The sequence below is a fragment of the Vidua macroura genome, chromosome 2, assembly GCF_024509145.1.
Source record: "Vidua macroura isolate BioBank_ID:100142 chromosome 2, ASM2450914v1, whole genome shotgun sequence".
Lineage (NCBI taxonomy): Eukaryota > Metazoa > Chordata > Aves > Passeriformes > Viduidae > Vidua > Vidua macroura.
Window position 1 is genome coordinate 41,034,947 of NC_071572.1, and position 20,713 is coordinate 41,055,659.

The 20,713-nt window shown below is 41.7% G+C and overlaps 2 protein-coding genes across 3 annotated transcripts in view; one reads left to right on the forward strand and one right to left on the reverse strand.

Annotated features, from left to right (window-relative positions):
- The window catches only part of DZIP1 (DAZ interacting zinc finger protein 1), a 40,866-nt gene extending 32,355 nt beyond the window's left edge, over positions 1–8,511 (forward strand). Inside the window, exons 17-21 of one of the 2 annotated variants that reach the window (XR_008435778.1) lie at positions 421–623; positions 978–1,108; positions 4,560–4,731; positions 5,466–5,606; positions 8,376–8,511. Coding sequence is in view for 1 of the 2 variants with exons in the window: in XM_053970741.1 (XP_053826716.1) it covers positions 421–623; positions 978–1,108; positions 4,560–4,731; positions 5,466–5,548 (589 nt within the window). In the remaining variant the exon portion in view is untranslated. Of the gene's footprint in view, positions 1–420; positions 624–977; positions 1,109–4,559; positions 4,732–5,465; positions 5,727–8,375 lie in introns of those variants that run through there. The other variant, XM_053970741.1, reaches the window with a different exon arrangement.
- Positions 7,296–20,403, reverse strand: CLDN10 (claudin 10). The gene is made up of 5 exons (XM_053970742.1): positions 20,160–20,403; positions 13,172–13,333; positions 12,926–13,007; positions 8,369–8,476; positions 7,296–7,665 (listed from the first exon to the last, which is right to left on the reverse strand). Exons 1-5 carry the CDS (start codon positions 20,377–20,379, stop codon positions 7,551–7,553), a joined length of 687 nt encoding a protein of 228 aa, XP_053826717.1. The 5' UTR covers positions 20,380–20,403; the 3' UTR covers positions 7,296–7,550.
- Positions 20,404–20,713: the final 310 nt, after the last annotated feature.

Genomic DNA, 20,713 nt, shown 5'->3' on the forward strand with positions numbered 1-20,713 from the left:
GCATTACTTTGCCACTTCCTGCACTGAAAGATTCCCACATCTGATTATTGTCACAAGAGACTTTCTGTAGCACAGATTCCTTGACCCTGAAATTTGCTGCTGATCCATGAAAGCCCATCTGTGTTTGCCCGGCAAGACTTGTTTTATACTGGTCTCTTGTTTTGTAAAGATGGTTATGTAAATGGAAAGAGTCATGTGTGTATAAGAGAGCATTTTGGGATAACTTTCTGAGTTTAATTACCAGTGTGATTTCTTTTAATTTTTTTTTAGTACTTAAAATTTAGGGGAGATTCTGCCTTTTTGCACTAGGAAAAATGCACATAATTGGAAAGGAAAGTACAAGGAAGCTTAAATATGTATGCGTTGACGCACGCACTGAAACCCAGTAAGTATACTCATGTTGTATGTGGTTTTCCTTAGAACACCACCATTCAGTTCAGAGGAAGAAGCTGATGAAGATGATATGAAACAGTCTTATGTAACACCAGAGGCATTGCAAAAGCAGTCAAAACCATCAAGCAGCATAGTCCATGCTTTTCAGAAGCCTTTTGGCAAAAGCAATGGGGATGGGATGGAGGAAAATGGACCTCAAGAAACTGGAACACCTGCCAAAACTTCTAAAGGTTTTTCACTGCATTTGTATATAGATGTTGTAATAGCTGTGCATGATTTTGCATTTCATGGTAATATTTCTGTGTTAGGAAACATAGTGAAGGCAGACTACCTAGTCTTGAGTGTATATATATATATATATATAGGTAAAGACTTTATGTTTTTGCTAATGTGTTTCTGTTAATGTATTACTTAGAGGAGATGTGCATCATGCTCTTCTATATAAATGCAGGAAAATACACAATATTTGTCACAGAGAGACTTCTTTTACTTATTTTTACGTTGGGGAAGATTTCTAGAGGGTTTACAGTAAAGTCCCTCTTTGTGAATGGAAACGGTCAATTTATTTTTTTTCTGAATTTTAGGAACAGTTATTCAAAAACTGACCAAACAAGTTGGAGAGAGTCTTTCTAACCATGGAAATAAGAACAAACCAGCTGGAGGAATTAATGTTGCACAGGCATTTATTAAGAAAGAAGGAGTGAAAGAACCAAAGGTATCACTTTTAATATGCAGCATTATTACATTCAGTAATTGAACTATATGTATGTTTTGTTTTTTTTTTTTTTCATGCTGAAATCATCTTGATGCAGCAAAGAACTTCATTCTCCAAGACAGCTTTGGAATTACAGCTAAGTAGTCTTTTTGGCTACACTTGCTCTGGATAATAGAAAAGTGCTAGCAAGGGACCAGTAGCAAGTTATTTCATCCACACTGCTTATTTAGCTTATACCTTGATTGGTTTGGATCACTAACCAATCAAAGTTTGGGCATGGTATCATTCTTATCTTCTATTCCAGCAGCATGGAGAGTCCTCCTTTATTCATTTTTCTAGTGTCTTGATTTGATGGAGGAAAAAAGGAATTTGCTTATCTAATATTTAAAAACATTATTTCTAGAGCTTTATCTAATATGGGTCTCTTAAACACATTTTCATTAGAGGACAAATGGCATTGGTCTTTGTTCTGCATCAATCCACAGTCACATCAGATCTGTTGCTGTCCATTGAGTATGGGCTGTGTTCACCAGCAGAATACTAACACAATGGATTCTTTACCCCTCAGGCTCCTAAGGTCCTGGTCTTCTCAGTTTAGAGTTCTATAATTGGTAAACCATTTTGCTGCAATTTGGGGTCTTTGCCTGAACACTTTTTAAAAGGAGCAAAAGTTACTCCAAATGAGAAATCAGCAGCAGATAGTGATTTTATTTCAGTTTGAGTAGTTGTTACTAGATTGAAGTAGACAGGCAGGTACTAATTCTAGCATTCAATACAATATTTTTTCACTATATTAGCAAATAGTATTTACTGAGAATCCTGTTACCCATAATAAAACGGATACCCTAGGGCTTCCTGACTGTGAGTCAAATCTGAAACTCACCACTTCCCCCAGAAACAGTGACACTTCTACTTCATTTTCCAGAAAGGAGTGATTGTCCTAATCAACTTTGGCCATGAGGGTAGCATAATCACATTTAGCCTGTGTCCTTGTAATTGCTATTGATGACACCTAAGTTGTCCATTGACTGTTTGAGAGCAGCAAATTGCACCAGACTCAAAATTATCAATGCAGACATGACTATTACAGTGCAATTCTCTTTCTAGTGTTACTTCCAAATTCTTTGTAATGTCAGATTTTACAAGACTATAAAATGTTCACAGATAAATTGGTGGATGATTTTGTAAAGATCTTTCAATGGTGGGCCATTGTGTTCAGGAATTTGGGTTTCAAGAGCAAAGACCTGTAGCAAAATAAACCTCAAAACCTATGTTTTAAAAATGCTGTAGTTTTCACTGATAATCTCCTTTCCCCCATCTCTCAAATCCCTGAACCTTAAGGAAAGTATTAGGGGAATGAAATACCTGCTATTGTGGCAGAAGGTTGAGTTTGAGACCCTCAGAGAAGCCTGAATTTAGATAAGTCCATGGGACTCAGTGAGATGCTTCCCAGGGTCCTAAGGAAATTGGCTGATATAGTTGCCAAGCCATTCTTCCATGATAATTGAAAAGTCATCGCAGCTGAGTGTTTTAAAAAAGTAAGAAGGAGAACCCTGAGAACTACTGGCCTGTTAATCTCACTTCTGTGCCCAGAAGGATCATGGAACAGATCCTTCTGGACAGAAAATTAGACTATAGTGAGAAGACAGTGGGTTTTGATTAGATATTAGGAAGAAATTCTTTACTGTGAGGGTGGTGAGGCACTGGAACAGGTTACCCAAAGAAACTGTGGCTGCCCCATCCCTGGAAGTCTTCAAGGTCATGTTGGAGGGGGCTTTGAGCAACCGGGTCTAGTGGAAGGTGTACCTGGCTATCATGGGGGAGTTCAACTGCATGATCTTTGAGATCTCTTCCAACCCACACTTTTCTATCATTTTATAAAAAATGTTGTAGCTATGATTCATTTAGAATACATTGTGTCCCTGATGTATCCTGTATGGACACCGTGAGTTCAGAATAAGTTTATGAAACCAGGGCAGGCACAGCTACTTTTTTTCTGCAATCTTTACAGAAGAACACACCATTTTGTATGCTTTGGTAATTATATGCATATATTTATACCCATATTTATATGTTTAATGTAGACATCTTTATATAAGTCTTTGAGTTAATAAAACTGTTCAGCAGTTTTAATTGGTGCCATGTATTTACCCTTGATCAAAACTGAATTCTGCTTGAAGTTGACATGTTTATCTCTATTTTTTACTTCAACAATCATTTGGGACTTCTTGAATGTTTGAGGAAACTCTTCCTCCAGCATTTCTCAGTATATGTGACTGACTTTCCCACTACCACACCCTCCAAATGCAGATAATTTGAAACAGCACAATAATGAATTCTGGTATGTTAAGAATACAGCACACTGAGCAGATCTGTCAGTTTTTGAAAAATAGTTTGCAATGTTAAAACGGAGTTATGTTGCAAGATAAGCATTACTGCAGTCTCTTACTCACTTTCGAGACACACAACATGTTCATATTTGTTGATTTTTCTCTAGCATATACATACCTGACATTGCTTTCTAATAGCATCTGAACCTTCCTTCTGTGCAATGGAAGCACCGTCTAGATCCTTACTGTAATACTGGAGGCTCCAGTGAAATAAGGTTTTAGCTTTGTGAGAAAACATTGTTTGCTTTCCACAGTTAAGCTCTCTAAAAATAGCTCAAATCCATCAAACCACATCTGACTGAAAAATAGGGAAATGCTGTAGCTCTTCTTGCTAAATCTGTCAGAAGATAGTTCTCAGGCAGATGAGGTAAGAGGGACCATAGGCTCATTGCCTAGGTTCATCTGTCTGAATTGACTCTCATTTTGTGAATATACAATACAAATATACAAATCCACCACTTATTTAAAATATGTTTGTACATATTGACACTGAGTCTTGAGGGGAATGTATACTTAAAGTTTGAGCACCATACAATTTTTTAAATGTTCATTATTTAATTTCTCTTTCAGTAAATTAGGTTTAAATTGAAAAGGCTTTTACTGCAATATTTTTTCCTAGTTTGACTACAGAATGCTTGTAAACTGCCACCTTGCGTGTCATATCTTTATTTTTGTGTAAGTAATCTACATTCTAATGCTTAAAGGACTTTCATCTCACTGGAATATCCCAGGAAAGATAATCCTTTTTTAAGACTGGCATATAATACCTGAAAGCAGGGGTTTATGTCAGCTACAGAACTGGCAGAACTTTAAATGTTTGCAGTTCCTGACTTAAAAAAAAAATCAACCAAACATATTTTAGTTTCAGAACGATTACAGTGAATTAATATCATTTAGGTAATTGAATTAATGTGGATTTTAAAACTGTGACGATAGATTTCATAAAGGCCATGTGCCAGTGCATTCTTCTTTAGCAGTTTCACATTGTTGAGTTTAGGAAAGAACTCAGCACAGCTTCAACAGACAAAGGAAAAATGCCTGTTTTTTCTTGTGCCTGTTAGCTCACAGAAGCTGATGAAGATGATTGGGATATTTCATCAGTAGAAGAAGACGTTTTATTGATGAAAGATGACAGAGGTCAGAAGGCAATGACAGTTGAGAAAAACGAGCCCAATGCTGCATCTGTGGTACATGCATGGGGCCTTTCCAAGAAAAGTGCACCAAAGGAGGAAGGTAACGTATTCATAAGTGACTGACCCACCTAGAAGAGGATTAAGTACAGTGTATTACACATTGTAATTCAATAAATGGTGTTTCATAAGAAAAGAACAAGAAAACCTTTGTGTTTGGTTTCTTGCTATATAAATATCATGTTTTTATGATACTTAGTGATACATAAACCACACACAGACATAAATACACAGAGATACCAACTTAAATTTGAGATTTTAAACCATAATATTATCAGACTTCAACATCATCTTAAAAATTAATCATTTGAGGTTTTTTCCTTTCCAAATTTAAGGGAGAAGGGAACTCCCTTTTTCTTGAGAGTAATAACATTTCAGGTATCTAACTGACTTACCAGGCTGAGATAAATATTTGAACTAGTGCTAAAGCAAAAGCCTCAATCTTACATATTTTATATAGTAGTTTCTAACCCTAACATTGCAATGTTTGTAAAGGTTAAAGCTGTGTCAGTTACATAAAGATACTTCTGGTTATTTTTGAAGGGAAGGTAAGGTTGATACTGACTGCTTGTATTGTGCTTTATCTTCTGTGAGAGAAACAATCTACGTATTAACAGCACTTGTCATTTGCTTACTGGTTGCAATTTGGGGCTTCCTGAAGTCCACAAGTGTTTGCTCACATAGCATGTAATTTTATTTTATAGACAAATACAAAGTAAAAATATCACCAAAAGAGTATTAATAACTATTAATTGTTCTGTCTGTTTGTTTTAAAAGGCCTTCATGAAGCTGATAATACAAGCACGTTAAAAAGCAGCTTAGTCACTGTAACAGACTGGAGTGATTCTTCAGACATATAATTGTTCCATTCCTGATTGGAGGTCCTGCTTTTGGGTTCTGCTGGGGTTCAAAATGCAGGTGAAAACATCAAATGTTTCCCAGTAACTTCTCTTATTGGTCCTGTAATAACAAGGAATACTGTTTACAGAGCTCTTGTGTCTTTCCGTCTGACTCTGAAAAAGAATATTGAAATATGCATTACTGGCCGTGTCTGTTTGGAAACAAAGTAATTCTTCTTTCATTTTGTGGTAGTTTAACCCCAGCCAAGCCCCACACAGCCACTCACTCACTCCCTCACCTGTGGAACTGGGGAGAGACTTAAAAGAGTAAAAGTGAGAAAACTCGTGGGTTGAGATCAAGGCAGTTCAATAGGAAAAGCAAAAGCCACACACTAAAGCAAAGCAAAACAAGGAATTAATTCACTGCTCCCCATAGGCAGGCATATGTTCAGCCGTCCCAGGGGAGCAGGGCCCCATCATGTGTAATGGTGGCTTGGGAAGACAAATGCCATCACCCCAAATATCTTCCTGTTCCTCCTTCTTCGCCCACTGTATATACTGTGCATGATGTCACATGATCTGGAATATCCCTTTGGTCAGTTTGAGTCACCTGTCCCACCTGTGTCCCCTCCAAACCTCCCGTGCACCCCCAATCCTCGCCGATGTGGTGGTATGAAAAACAGAAAAGGCTCTGTGCAAGCCCTACTCAGCAATACCAAAAACATCTCTATTATCAACTCTGTGTCCAGCACAAATCCAAGACACAGCCTCATACCAGCCACGGTGAAGAAAATTACCTTTATCCCAGCCAAAACCAGCACACTCATGAGTTCAGTGGTGAAAGTCTCTTTCATTTCTCTGAGGTGAAGATTTAGCTTCTTATGTTTACATTAAAGATTGAAACTGGGCTTGCAAGAAAGCCTGTTAACCAGTGAACAGAATATACTGCAGAGTATTACTTTATACAATCTTTAATGCATATTTTTTATATTTTATCATGAACTTTATATAAAATTGTCAACATTTTAAAGAAAATATGTCCATGTATTAAACTATTACGTTTCTACCGTGGTTTACAATAAACACCAAATGAAAAGAAAAAAAGCCTCAGCTCTAAAGCTAATCATCATTAAATGCCTCCTATATGGGGAAGTTGGTTTGTTGTGGGTTTTTTTGTATTGGAGTTGAGTCTTTGTTAGCATAAAAGGACAACAACTGGAAGAAAATTACAATGTCAAGCCACAGTAAGGAAAGCACTAACCTGGCATTGCACAAGTACTTGACATTTCTGCTTTGTCCGTATTGGCTGCCTTCTTTAAAAAACAAAGTAGTGTTTCTACTTAAATGAAGTACAGAAATAACATAAAACAAAAAGAACCTTGACTTTGTAATTCTAATGTAATTTAGATAATATCAGATACAAAACTTTTTTTATACTGTGCCATTATTAAATAGGACTGTTCGGTTTTTTATATTTATACTGTTGTCCCAAAATAACCAACTTTTATTGAAACTCCACAGGTCCATCAGGTCAAACTTCACAACAAAACTGAGTTTGTGTCTGATTTTAGGGACTCAGTCTAGGAAGCATTTTGTGGTTATTTGTAATCTCTGTTCTCATTTAGTGACTTGTACACATACTCCCTCAAAAGTCATCACATTTCCATGGACAGACAAAGAAAAAACACTAGCTGAATTTTTGAACTGCATTATGCCAATACAATGTGTGTGATACCATTCCCATAAGCAGCTGACATGACAAACTGAATTAGTAAATACCTTGTTTATTTCTTTTCAAGAATGCAACATCAGCTCATGATTTCCAGGTATAAACTTTACAATACCAACATCAATCTTAAAATATATAATAAAATTTACATCAATATGTAAAAAGCTGCAAGTTAATATTTTTAAAAGTCATTGTCTTAGTGGTAAGTACATTGGGCTTGGGGTGGGGGGAATCACTCTGAATGAAACGTACAAAATCACGTTTAAAAACACTTTGAGTCTTCCAACAGTGCAACTAAACATAAGCGTTCTTGTCAAAGTGCTTGGGTGGGGTTTTGTCAGGGACGCTGTTGTGGACCTTTGTACGAGAAGACATCACAGATGTGGCTCCATTATAGGCATACCCCCTCCTGAAGAGAAAAAAACAACCATTTACAGCTCGTCCCACAGACTGGTGCCATCTCTGCATCCAGGCATTCTAGTAATAAAACTAGAAGAAATGTATGGGAATGTACCTACAAATTTCAGGAGAGGTGGCACGTTCCTACTCTGTGTGGTCCCATTCTAGTTAAATGTGGCCACTCCAGCTATCTCTTTGCATCTGTCTTTACACTTTCCTGTAATGTATATCTCTCGTTCACAGCTAAGTAAATTAGGGCCTAATCATGAAATAATTTAAATTGTGGCAGATCCTAGATGAACAGTTACTCTCTACAGCTGTTCTTTGTTATCACCCCTCTTCAGCTGCTGGAGGTCCCACTGCCACCACCACTCACTTTTGATCTGATGATTTGAGATCAAAGAAACTTGTCTATTCATGCCTGTAAAGCCACCTGACCACTTTTCCTACATCATTGAATGCACTGTTTTGCAGCTGTAGTAAATTTATGAAATATATATATCATAAGTATTTGTTCTGAGCCAACAGCTTTTCTTAATTACATTAATGGTGGACAGAGCGTTATCCTTACATACCCTTCCTTTCTTTTATCCACACAATCTTTTTCAGAATCTCATTACAAAGTGTTTTGGAACAGTAATCAAATTAATACATATAACAGGTAAAAATGCAGAGGTATTGATTTCTTTCAGTAAGTACAACTTGTGTTTTACCTTGCAGAATTACTGTTTTCAGCTATTGAGAAGCAGAATATAATGCCACCAATTATGCAGAGTGAAGCTCCAGCCCATCCAATGAACAAAGCTGCTCCTAATTCATACCTACAAGAAGTTAATAAATGTATTTAACAAAAGAGCATGGATTTAACAGGGTTATTTCCAGAATAAAATAACTAAATATTTTATTTTTCTTTAATAACTTTCCATTGACACATAAATTATTTACCACAAAATCAGCAGTTCTGCCATTCACCCCATTCTTTTCATTATTTCCCTCTCACTCAGGAAGCAAACTCTGTCCCTGCAGTACACTTGGGCAATGCTTCTCTCCCTGCTCAGCCAGGGTTAGGGGTTAGGGGAAGGCCTGGCCTTTGTGCATCTCCTCCTGTATAGCTTCACTGTGGGGTTATGTCATTCTATGACCTGTTTACAGCACCAACTCCTCCATTCAGTTTTGTTCCTGTTGGCTCCCAAACCAAACTGGACTGGGGCTTTTCCTGGGCCAGAGACTACAAATTCTGCCTACAACCCTCCTTAAGTTTCCCCTCTAGCTCTCAGAATCTGTCTGACTCCATTTCTCATCTTCCACACACCAGCCTGCTTAAAACATAAGGGTTTGTACATATGCATAATATGCATGCAATGTATACATATGCAATGTATGCATATACATACACAGGTGTGTCTGGTATAACCATTTGCACACACAGGTGCATGTTCCAGCATCTTTCTCCTTCTCTAGTCCCTGTGGCTGGATTCTATCTGGAAGAAACTGCTCCCCAGCACCTCCATGGGCAGAGCTCCCAGTCACCAGCAATGGTCCCCTCTACTGCCTTGGCCAGTCACAAACTGTTTGCTGCCAGGAACTGCTCCATTTGTCTCTGAGAGGAGACAGTGGTGCTTTAGCAGCATTATCCCACTAAATCCATGTTTCTAAATCAACAGAAGTAAATGAAGGGAAAGAAGGGCATAGGGAAGAGATTCTTTTCTTTCCTCTCAGTGCTGATTCTTCAAGACAAGCAGCAAACCATGGATGCTCCTTGTCTGCTCCATTCCCCACCTCTCTGTCTGAGTACCACTCTTAAAGCACTTTAAGGATGACCTGCATTAGCCTGCAGCCCAACAGTCTCCAGGGTCTTCTATTCTCACCTTTGGAAAACACTTGTATATATCTCTTGCTCTCTCTCTGCTGCAGTTTCCCCTTAAGGAGACCTTTATCTTCTCCAGACTTCTGGGATACTGCACAGAAACACAGGCCCCTGTCCCCCATCCAGCCACAATTGTCAACCAGGAGTCTGTGCTGTTCAAGCAGATGCTACTATATTGATTTGTTGTAAACTGTGGTGAGGCAGCCAAATAAAACCCCCTGCTTGACAGCCTGCCTGTGCAACTGCAACACTGTAGTTGCACTTCTCAGCTAGTTCTGAACATTTCCGTGTGCACAGGCCCTAGTCTCACATTACCAAAATATCTAACTGAAAATACCTGTCACCTCTTCTGAAAAAATTGTATCTTTACAAAATGGCACTGCAGAAACACTCAAAAAGAATCCAGTGAGGTGTTAGAAGACCTCAGACCATAAATCATCACTGGACCAAGAGGCACATGCAAGATCCATGAAGAGCACATGAGGATCAGGTGCACAGACTGTGAGGGGATAAAGACCCAGGGATTTCTTTGTTCAGGCTCCCTCTCTGGAGACACCAAGCTCAAGTTGAAATAAACTGACTCTGCCTCAGAACACTTCTTCAGCACCAGCATGGAGTTTATGGACCCAACCCCCAACTTAAACTGCTGGGAACCATAGCTCCTTCTACCCCGGGAAACTCTCCACCCAGTCCAGTTTCACTTCAAAATCTGCCAAACCTGCAAAATTTTAATTCTACTTATGCTCACATTTCCAACCACCTTGCTACGGTTTTCACATGACTCAAGGAGATTTGTGTCTCTCCAAGGACAGGGGGTTCTCTGAATCTACATCAGAGCTCATCACCTAAGATCCCATTATATTCAACATGCAAGAAATAAACACAAAGTGCACTTTTCAAGGCACTTCTTTCATTGACCTATAAAAGCAGATCAGAGAGACTTGCTCAGATGTGAGGTAATCCCCCTCACAGGGATCCCTCCATCCCTACAGGACTGCCAGAGCACACCTTAGGCTCCCCACAGAAGTAGATGCAGATCACCACACTGCTGGAGAACAGAGCTGGACCAAGATCCAGGATGGCTGTTGCAGTAACAACTTATTTGTCAAGACCATTTGCCTAGAAAGTGGGAAACACAAGTTTCCATATTTTTATCTAACAACACAAAACTGTTGACCAGAGGCTGAGGGATTTAAGGAGACCAAGCGCTATCTTCTCTTCCTGAAACTCTTCAACTGTACAGAAAGAAATCATGACTATATTTGATAGAATTGGGTAGAAAAGGGGTACCTGAGTGTTACCTACTAGCTGGGACAGAAGACATGGGGTTTGGCCTTTGTAGCTGGGATTGTTTGACCTTGTGAAGCAATATTTGTTACTATACCATGATTAAACAGATTGCTTGTATGGCCCTTCTCAGGGGACTGCCACACCACCAGGTTAATGACTTGCAGAGCTGTCCTGATAGGTCTTTCTTCCACATCTTCGAACAGATAAAACAACCTTTCTGATTTATACTGGTACTTAAGAGGAAAGCTCAAGATTTTCAATGGCATATCAATGCCTATATGGGAAGTTAGTCAGATAATTTAAATTAAAAATAGTAAAGAAGGCTGGAGGGAAATCCTTATGGCTGACACAAGGTGCTGAACATTTTGTATCATTTGTTTCCCACTGGCAGCATCTCAAGCCTGTCTTTGACACTGCCAGAATAACTTCAGGAGAGAAATGTGCAGTAAAAGGAAAAAGGCTGAAACCCTCTCTCAGTGAAGAGACAATTCCAAATTTCCACAATATACCAGCAAACATATTAAATGTGCCAGCAATGCATAACAAGTAAGGGTTCAGAGATGGCAACAAAATGGAAATTTTACATCAGTTGAGAGAGGAAGGAGCTGAATGCCACCATTAACTCAGTCTGATGCAAGGTCACTGCATGAGCTACGTGCATTGTGCACAACTCAAATTAAAATGTCAGGATTTCCCCTCTGCCTTTATCTTTGCAATCATGATTATGTCTGCCCACAGCTGAGCTATGCTGGTTGTCCACAAAAAAAGGTAATTTCTGGAGAGGATGTTTTACTACTGTTATTTCAATATTTAAACTGGATTTCTCATTCCTTCACAGTAAAATTCCACCATGAGGTCTGCCTGCTCTTTCACAGCAGACAAGGGTAAGAACAGAGTGTAGGAAAAGGACTTCTGGCAGCAATCATGGTATTTTTCACTAAGAACAGTAAGCCTGATGAATAATTAACTTCTGTCTATATATCCAGGCTCCATTTTCTTCAAAGAACCTCACATCCTTCTTTCTTTTGGTGGCCTTTCGAGCCTGTTTTCACTACATCAAATAAGCAGAAACTAGAGGGGAATTATGGAGAAAACTAATACAAGACTGTATGGAGAAAACTAATACTGTTTCAAGATAGGAAAAGCAGTGTCAACCCTACTGCAAATGTAGATCCCTTTAGTGCTATTTATTCAGACTATTTTCTTTCTGTCAAAGTGAAACATAAAGGCTCAGGGTTCCTTACTGATCCCTTACTTGGGTCTCAGGGAAGTGTACACCCAATGTTTGGCATTCCAGTGATTCTGGAATCACTGCCAAGAAAACTTTAAAATCCTTGCCTTTAAAAAAGAGTTTACATCATGTATGAAGGCAAAACAGGAAAGTCTATGATGCTGTAATATACAGCCAACATTTTCAGACTTGGTAGTTAAGAACGTCAACCCAAAATCCAAGCGTTGCTTTGTGGATTGCTGCTTTTGCAGGTCCTGAGAATTTGCACAGCTTTCAAGGGAGTCTTCAGGTATGCTCATTATCTCTGGTGTGGATCCCAAAATTCTATAAATACTCACTCTCTTAAATTTAATTACAGGTATAGGCAAAGTATTTATGTCAGTGCTTAAAAGATTGTGGGTTTTGATAAGGTTTATGATCCAAATTTCAGTCACCTGGGTTCTCCTCAAGAGGAATCAAGATTGCTCAGTGCTCAACACTTTTATTGAAGCCATCTGCTATCAAAGGCTCAAGGAAATACTTTTCTCCCTTCCCTATCGAATGATGCACCTAATGAGCCCCTGCGTCTTGTGCAATCCTTTTGCTGCACCTCTGGCATCCAGGCAGGTTCCATTCCCAGTTAAGCCCAGCTGCCCTGCCAGCCCACAGTAGAGCTGATCACATGGATTGCAGAGCCATCACTGTGCAGCAAAGTGTTTGTTCATTGAATTTCAGCACCTGGTTGCTCCAGTTAGAAATTGTGGTTAAGTAAAACTGCAGCCCACTCTCCTCCTCTGCACAAGGAGAGAAGCAGCTGCTGTCTGTCTAAACAGGCTCTGGTGTGCAGTAGGAAACCTAAGGTCTACTTGTTCGAAAGATTTATGGTTATAGGAAAGTACTTACTTTTGTGCAACAAAAGAAGGGTCAAAGAATTCAGACGTAATCCTGTTTGCATACAGGGAACAACTAGTCATAGAGCACAACCCTGAAAAGCATAAGACAAACCATTCAGTGGAGCTGGCAGCACAGCTTTGGGCCTGACCCTGAAGTCAACGAAGCCATGGAGGTTTGTGCATGGGTTTCTGTGGAAAAGAAGCGGCTCTGGTATGACTTCATATATGCAAACTGATAGAAATAAAGTATATTTACCAGAGAGTATGAAAATCAGTCCAGCTAAGCAAGCTATTTTTGCTTTAGTCTGATCAGAGCCTCCAACTTTTGTACATTTCATTCCAACCAGTCCAAAAACGGCACCAAAGAAGCCCAGGCAGACAGCGGAGATCATCAATCCTCTGCAAGCTTGGATGTAACCTGTGAGAGAAAGAGCAAGCTTAATATGAGAACCGGGACCATGACAAGTTTTGCTGTAGTTTCCCTCCCTCTGTGCAGCATCAGACACTCACTATTACAAATGGAATTGGACTTTGGCTGGAACAGTATCACTTTACCACTGAGTGTGTTCACAGGGCATCATCACCTGTGCCCAGTTCATAAGAATCATACTATGGCACTCAGGGCTCCAAAACATTATCCCATAGCACTGGGTATAGCATCTGCAAGAGGTTATACCCATGAGGAATAGAAGAGCAACTCCAAGTGGTCTGATCAGGTCACAAGTTGCAGAGCCACCCTGTGCACTCAAAGCAAGTCTTACATCAGTCCAGCTGGGCGTGTGTGTCGCAGGTGCAATATGGCTGGCAGTGAGGCTGGCAGCAGTGACCCTGGCTGGGGACCTGGATCTTCCTGGGCCAGCCTGGATATACCACTGATTTGATTTGGATCTGCCCAGAAGGTCCTCATTCTGCAAGAAGTCAGCCATGTACTCAGCTCCATGGACAGCAGTAGTCCTTTGGGATAAAGCAAATTGCTGCCATATTTAAACCTGGACAAACAGCTTGCAGCTGGCTTCAGCCACAAGCAATTTGGCTGTGCTGCCCGAGACTGCTCCCAGAGGGACCTCCCAGGGCAGGACCCTTCAACAGGACAATGGGCTGCTTGGCCTCTTCTCCCTTCTGAGAATATCTTGTAATTGAAAGACTGTGATAATCTCATATCGCTGCTTACGGGGTGGAACGCTGCAATCTTACACAGCTGAATAACCATCACAAGATGTTTTTCTTCATAACCTGTTGTTACATCTCATTTAAAATGAAAATGAACTCCCACTATTAGGGCATTCATTCTTTTTGCTTTGATCTCCAGTGGGTGGAAATGTTGAGAGCTAAACCACATTGTCATTGCCTATTACACCAAATTTTATGTAATAATAAATAAACAAAAAAAACCCACCAAACCCTGCATGAAAGTTTTAATATGTAAGAAAATAATATATTAAAGCAGGAACTAGAGGACATCTGATGAAAACAGAAGGCAGCAGATTCAAAACAAAAGGTGTGCTTGTTTGTAAAATGAAGCTGTGGAATTCCTTTCTACAGGATGTATGGACACTAAGGCTTTACTGAGACTCAGAAAGAGACTGGATGTGTTTCTGATGGAGAAGTCTGTGTCTGGCTGGCAGGACTTTGAGATGTACATGGCTACCACACACACTTGGCCACTTTCTGCTATCTTTACTGCCACCTCCTTTAGCCACTGCTGAAGGTATATCAGCTCTAGGATGACCGGCCTGTGCTTGAACAATATTTTAAATCCCCCACTGACTCACAGCTTTGAGCAACAAAGCAACGTGTAGCACATAACACCCCATTTTAGCAGGCCTGCTGAACCTGGGAGCTGTGCTGCCCATCTGTGAACACAACCTACTAGCATTTATCTACCACTGCTGGCACACAGACAGACTTCTGTCATTTGCAACAGGCTTCTGTAGCCCACCTGCTCAAGAAAGACACAATCAATGACATAAGTGTGACTGTCACACAGCTCACATGTTGGAATGCAAGATAGAGTGTGATTTGTGCAAGACTCAGGTTTGAAGACAGCAGCCTTGCTTTGTTAATTTTTGCTATAGGCATGGAAAACTTGCCTTATGCTGCTTTAAGTGGTGTGTAATGTATTTCTTGTAGCAGACAGGTAAAGCACAAGATGAAGACTGGAAAGGAAGCTATTATTTTTGACAGGTCCAATTTATTGACAGTGTTAGTTAGCTAATTGACACATTAAAGTGCTGAACCATGAACATGTTTACCCGGAGGTCCTCTAAACTTTTATTTATGTCTGAACCTCCTAGGAAAACCAGTAAATATTCACCCCAACTAAGATATCCAACATTTGCTAGTAACCACAGGGCTGAAATTCAGTTTTTGCTGAAGGTCAATACACAGTTTTAAAATAGGTAGAGGGTAGCGAGACAGCAAGAAATAATTAACTCACTCACTCAGAAATCATTTTCAATTATAAACAGCATGAACTGGAGGACTGCTCAATTCTGCTGAATGAATAACCTTTCTTGCTAAATAATTCACTGAAGTGGGCAGGCCAGCTATAGTAGGGCTTATTTCAGTTCACCAGAGCAATCAGCCAACTGGCACACATTTTTAAAACAAAATATAGGAAAAAAAAATCACAATTTACACCAGTACTATGGAAAAGCAGAAGGCTCTAGTAATCCCACTAGGCTGACTGGAGTATTAGGAAGCATGAAAGGTTGAAATCAACCTTTTCACCAAATCAAACCTCTTATTGCTTATATCCTGGATTCAAACTCTGTATAAGATTTGGCTGTAAGAGGAACTAAACCTCTTTTTTGCTTTCAAGAAAACAAGATTATATTGGGCACCAGACTTATAGGGCTTGTTCAGCTTGAAGAAGAAAAGGATCTGGGCAGACCTTACAGCAACCTTCCAGAACCTAAAGTGGGCCTACAGGAAAGCTGGAGAAGGACTTTTTACAAGAGTGTGTAATGACAGGACAAGGGAAAATGCCTTTAAACTGAAAAAGGGCAGATTTAGGTTAGATATTAGGAAGATATTAGATATTAGGAAGAAATTCTTTACTGTGAGGGTGGTGAGACACTGGAACAAGTTACCCAGAGAATGGATGCCCCCTCCCTGGAAGTGCTGAAGTTTGGATGCAGCTTTGAGAAACCTTTACTAGTAGGAGGTGTCCCTACCTATGGTAGGCAGGTTGGAACTAGATGGTCTTTAATGTCCCTTCTAACCCAAAACATTCTGTGATTCTATGATAATGAAGAGGAGTGGAAAAGGGAGCTGTCTATTTTTTCCTAGTCCTCCACTCAAGACTAAAACCTGTCCTTTTCCAAATGTTTATGGTCTGTATTTGCACCAGCTCCTGCAGGAAACTTGTCATGTACATACCAACCAGCCAAATGAAGCTCCCAAGCAGCAAAAAGCCATGTGTTTTAAGCAGACAAGCAGAAAAACATGCACTGCTCATAAAGTCATGTTTAGCAGCATTCCAAGAGAAACCTATTTCAAGGTGAGTTGGTTTTTTTGGTTTTTTTTTTGTTTGTTTGTTTGTTTTTTGGTTTTTTGTTTTTTTTTTTTTGTTTCAAACAAATGTGTTTTGTCTTGCATTGAAATTAATCTTGTTAAAGTTTCATCTTTCTTGCCTCACTGCTCTCACATTTGCCTCATGCTTACAAAGACTTAGAAGGTATTCATGTACTCATATCATATGACACTATGGAAAAAAAATATATATGCAAAGTTCTGGGGACTGCCACTTTCACAATAAATACCTCTGGTGGCATTTTGCAGTCTACATCACGTGAAGTGTAAGAGGTTGCCTTACAGATACAGCACAGATTCCTTCCAAAAGTACACACCCATTGCTTTTGTATGTCTTTCTAAGCTCTAATACCCTCTTTTAGCTCATAATTGAATTTTTGTTCAGCTCTGTTCTTGCAAAAGGTCATCAGATCCACTGTAGGAAACATGGAAACTGATACGTCCTCTTTTGGGGAGGTGGTTTCATCAGTAAATTTCCACCTATGACCAGTGGCACAAAAAGTAAACCTGAAATGACTTTAAGCCCCACAGACAGGAAGAGCATTTTTGCTTGCATAAAGAATGTGGGGCTCAGCACTTAATGAGGGCTAGTCAAATTGGTTTCTTCTATAGGAATGCATAAAGGTGGAAGGGGACCACAAGCAATTTTCTCTGGAAGCCATTCATGTGGAGTGATGGCCTTAAAGCCATGATGGGCTGCTGTGCCATCCCACAGCAAGCTGGGGAGGACAGTCCAAGCCCACTCCATGACAGAAACCAAAACAAGGGTAAAGAGGAACCATCTCCTGAGCACCCCTGATCTGAACTATGACACTGCTTCTGAAGAAGGAAGGACTTCTCCTGCATTCCACAGAAAAATTCCAGCAACTACAGTAGAATCATAGAGTCATGGAGGTTTGGGTAGGGAGGGATCTCAGAGGTCATCTGGTTCCCAGCTCCTGCCATGGGCAGGGACACCTCACATAGACCAGGTTCCTCAAAGCATGGTCACACCAATTTCTTTCCCCCTCATTTTGCCTCTGACCCCTTGGAAGACCTGAGTGGTCTCTGAGCAGGTAAGAAGTCCAGCTTACTTAGAGGTTTCCAATTTGACCAATAAAAAAAAAAATTCTGTAGAAGAGGAACTGCTCTGAGAGGCAAATCTGCTCCATCTGTGTGATGAAGGAGTAGAGGCAAGCCACATTTCCCTAGCACAGAAAATTTTTTAGGAATTTTTTTAGGAATTTTGAGGAGAGCAGCATATTGTCACTACATGTATCTTTATTGTATCATTTATCTTTATTGTTTCAGCTCACAAACACTTCCCTGAGAACAGAAACCAGATCTGCCCTGTTTGCGTCTTCTGACTCCCCCTACCTGAGGATGGAGTCAGGAAGTTCCCACATTCCCAGTCACAGGGAATGGGATCCACCTTAGACATGTAAGTCTGGGCAAAGAGGAAGAGGAGGGAAGGAAGAGGCTAGACAAGGGCTGAGGCAGACTTGTCTACTTGTTGAGACAAAAATTCTTTAAGCCACGACTGACACACCACAGCCCTGCACTCCCCCCCAGGGCTTCCTGTGGTGGTTAGGGTGAAGAGGGGACACACACACCCACAGTCAGCTGCTGGCAGGTTCCCTGCAGAGCCTGTAACCACAAGGAAAGGAGTTGAGCTAGGCAATGTACTGAAAGCACCTCTGACTGCAGTGGCTGCCCCTCTGACCCCACCCAGCTTGCCTGGTCTGTGCTGGGGGAGGGGGGCGGGGGTACATCACTCCCCCTCCAGCCTGCCTTTCATTCATGTTGTGCCTGGGTACCACAATCTGTCCCCACAGCATTTAAAGATGCTGTTGAGAAGCACTGAAGCCAAGAACATTCTACTACTGATAAACAACCTGGCCAGAAGGGTTGGGAGAGGGCTCTTCCAGACATGCATTTCAGATCCACTGCTGTCTGAAATGAGCTGATGGCTCTTTCACTGTGCACAAGGCACCTCGGAAACTCATTCTTTGGCCAAATGGAACATGCTACCCAACACACAAGGTTTCAATGCACAAGCATTTGGGTGGAAGAAGGGAAAGGATCTTGCTGTCAAGTGTTGTCTTCTTTTTGAAGATTTAAATGCTCCCAATTCTTCATACATTGTAACTATGCTTTTCTTACTTTAAAATCAGATTCACCCAGACCTAAAAGAACAGCTAAACAATAGATTCAAGGGATCCAAAAGGTTTCGCTCCAACGATCACTCCATGCCTGCCTGCACAGAGACCCCTGCTCCTTGCCCAGTCCTGGAAACTACATTCTCAGCTGCTACACTTGGCCACAGAGTGACTGATGTCAATGGAGGCCAGCCAGCTCTCCTATCCCTTTGGAGGAACTGGCAAATTCCTCTGCCACCACAGGGCTGGGTCAAAACAAAGTCTGGGAACAGCACTTCTCCCCCAGAGGGAAGCATCCTGTAGTAGTGGTGCTTAAGGGTTGCCTGTGTTGCCTCATTTTGGTATCTTGACCTCTTTCAGCCCTTTCTACATACAGAGGTTAAAAGTTTTCCGATATTGATATTAACATCATGTTCATATTAATCCCTGTTACAATTAGTATTAATCTCTGTTAGTGATTAGATTAACAGACCTTCCTTTCCTCTTAAACAGAGCTTTTACACCAAAATATCTTCTCAGACTCCAGTGCAAAGGGAATATCTTGCCAGACTGTGAGCAGTAGGCATGATCTTTTGTGAGTATCAAAGCCACTGGAACACTGCATATTGCATTCATTTATAACTATAAAACTTAGAAAAGCTGCCATAATTTTAGAAGCCTTTCCTCCCTTTCTTTACAGCCACTTCTGAAGCTATAAACCGATGTCATACACACTTCTCCTGTTTCTACCAGCCACGATCGGTGTGGATTTATCAACTAAAAGTTTAGTTGTAAAGATTTCCTGCAGTGAACCAGTTTCCCTGTACAGCTTCCTTAAAGGGCAAAAATGTTTCTCCTTAATGAGGGAAGAAACGCAGCACCAACTCAACCTTTGGTTTCAAGCCCTATAGCAAAACTCTTAGCTTTGCTTCAAAATAACATTGCCCTAAAGCTGAGCAAAGCTATGCATCCCTTCTGCATACCTTTGCATCCCTGACTGCCCCGAGCTTTCACACTGTCATTTATCAATGAAGCAATTACATCTGAGTTAATAACCACTTAGCAAAACCAGCAAAGGAACATTAATTAAAACAAAACTACGCCAAAGCTTGTTCTTCTCCACCGACCGTTGCATGGCTGGCAAAACCATAAAAAAGAGGAATGTCACGACAGTCAGAAACTAAATCGGCAAGAAAATTTTGCCTGCATTCTTCTTGTGTCAAATCCACACATACGCTCTTCTGATGGGGAAAAAAAGACAGGTAGTGACAGCACGAGAGCCCAAACCGGACACTTAGGCACCAAATATAACCTCAACTAGTGGGTTTTTGGAGGAAAAAAACTCACTTCCACAGGTATGCACAAGCAGCACGCTGCCACCTGCCTGGGGACACGGGGGCACCTGCCCATGAGGCCGCGGGGAGCTGCTTTCAACCGGGTCCCCGCCGCCCCCCGGCCCCGCTCGGCGCACCCCGACCCCCCGCTGCCCTCCCGCCCCGCCGAGCCCGGCCCGGGAGCGGCCCCGGGAGCTCCCGCAGAGCGGCACAGGGGACACCGGGGAGGTGTCGGGGTGGGGGTCAGCGGGAGCCTGACCGTCCAGCGCCAGCATGGATGGGAAGTCCTTGCAGTTGGAGACGCCGGTGGAGTCGGTCACGCAGGTCTTCCAGAGGTTGGCCCAAAAGGTGGCGGTGGTGATGACCGTGCCATCGATGGTGGACACCTTCCAGTAGTCGGTGGGCAGCGTGGAGGAGACCAGCACCCATCCCGAGATGGTCAGCAGGAACGCGATGATCTCCGCCGACGTGCTCGCCATGGGCCCGGCAGCAGGCGGCGGGCGGCGCGGAGCCGCGGCGGATCCCGGCGGAGCCCGGGGCGGTGGATCCCGGCGGCAGCGGGCGGAGCGGACGAGCGCGGCTGGGCGGGGGCGGCGACCGCGGCCGCGCAGCCCAATCAGCACCGGCAGCTCTCGGCATCGCCCCGGGACCGGCCCCGCCCCGCCCGGCCCCGGCATCGCCCCGGCGTCCCCAGAACGGACCTCAGCACCGCCCGGCGGGGTGCACCCCGGGGTGGCGAAATGAACCAGACCTGAAAGCAAACAGCGGCGACCTGTAATTTGGGGTTAGAGTCTCCTTCCTCCGCAGGTGCAG

Excerpts from the sequence above, each read along its gene's own strand:
- CLDN10 (XM_053970742.1), bottom strand. The coding sequence starts at position 20,379 with ATGGCGAGCACGTCGGCGGAGATCATCGCGTTCCTGCTGACCATCTCG. Across the intron at positions 13,334-20,159 it reads ATCCATGCTGGCGCTGGACG|GTTACATCCAAGCTTGCAGA; the intron begins GTCAGGCTCCCG and ends TTTCTCTCACAG. Across the intron at positions 13,008-13,171 it reads ACTGATTTTCATACTCTCTG|GGTTGTGCTCTATGACTAGT; the intron begins GTAAATATACTT and ends TATGCTTTTCAG.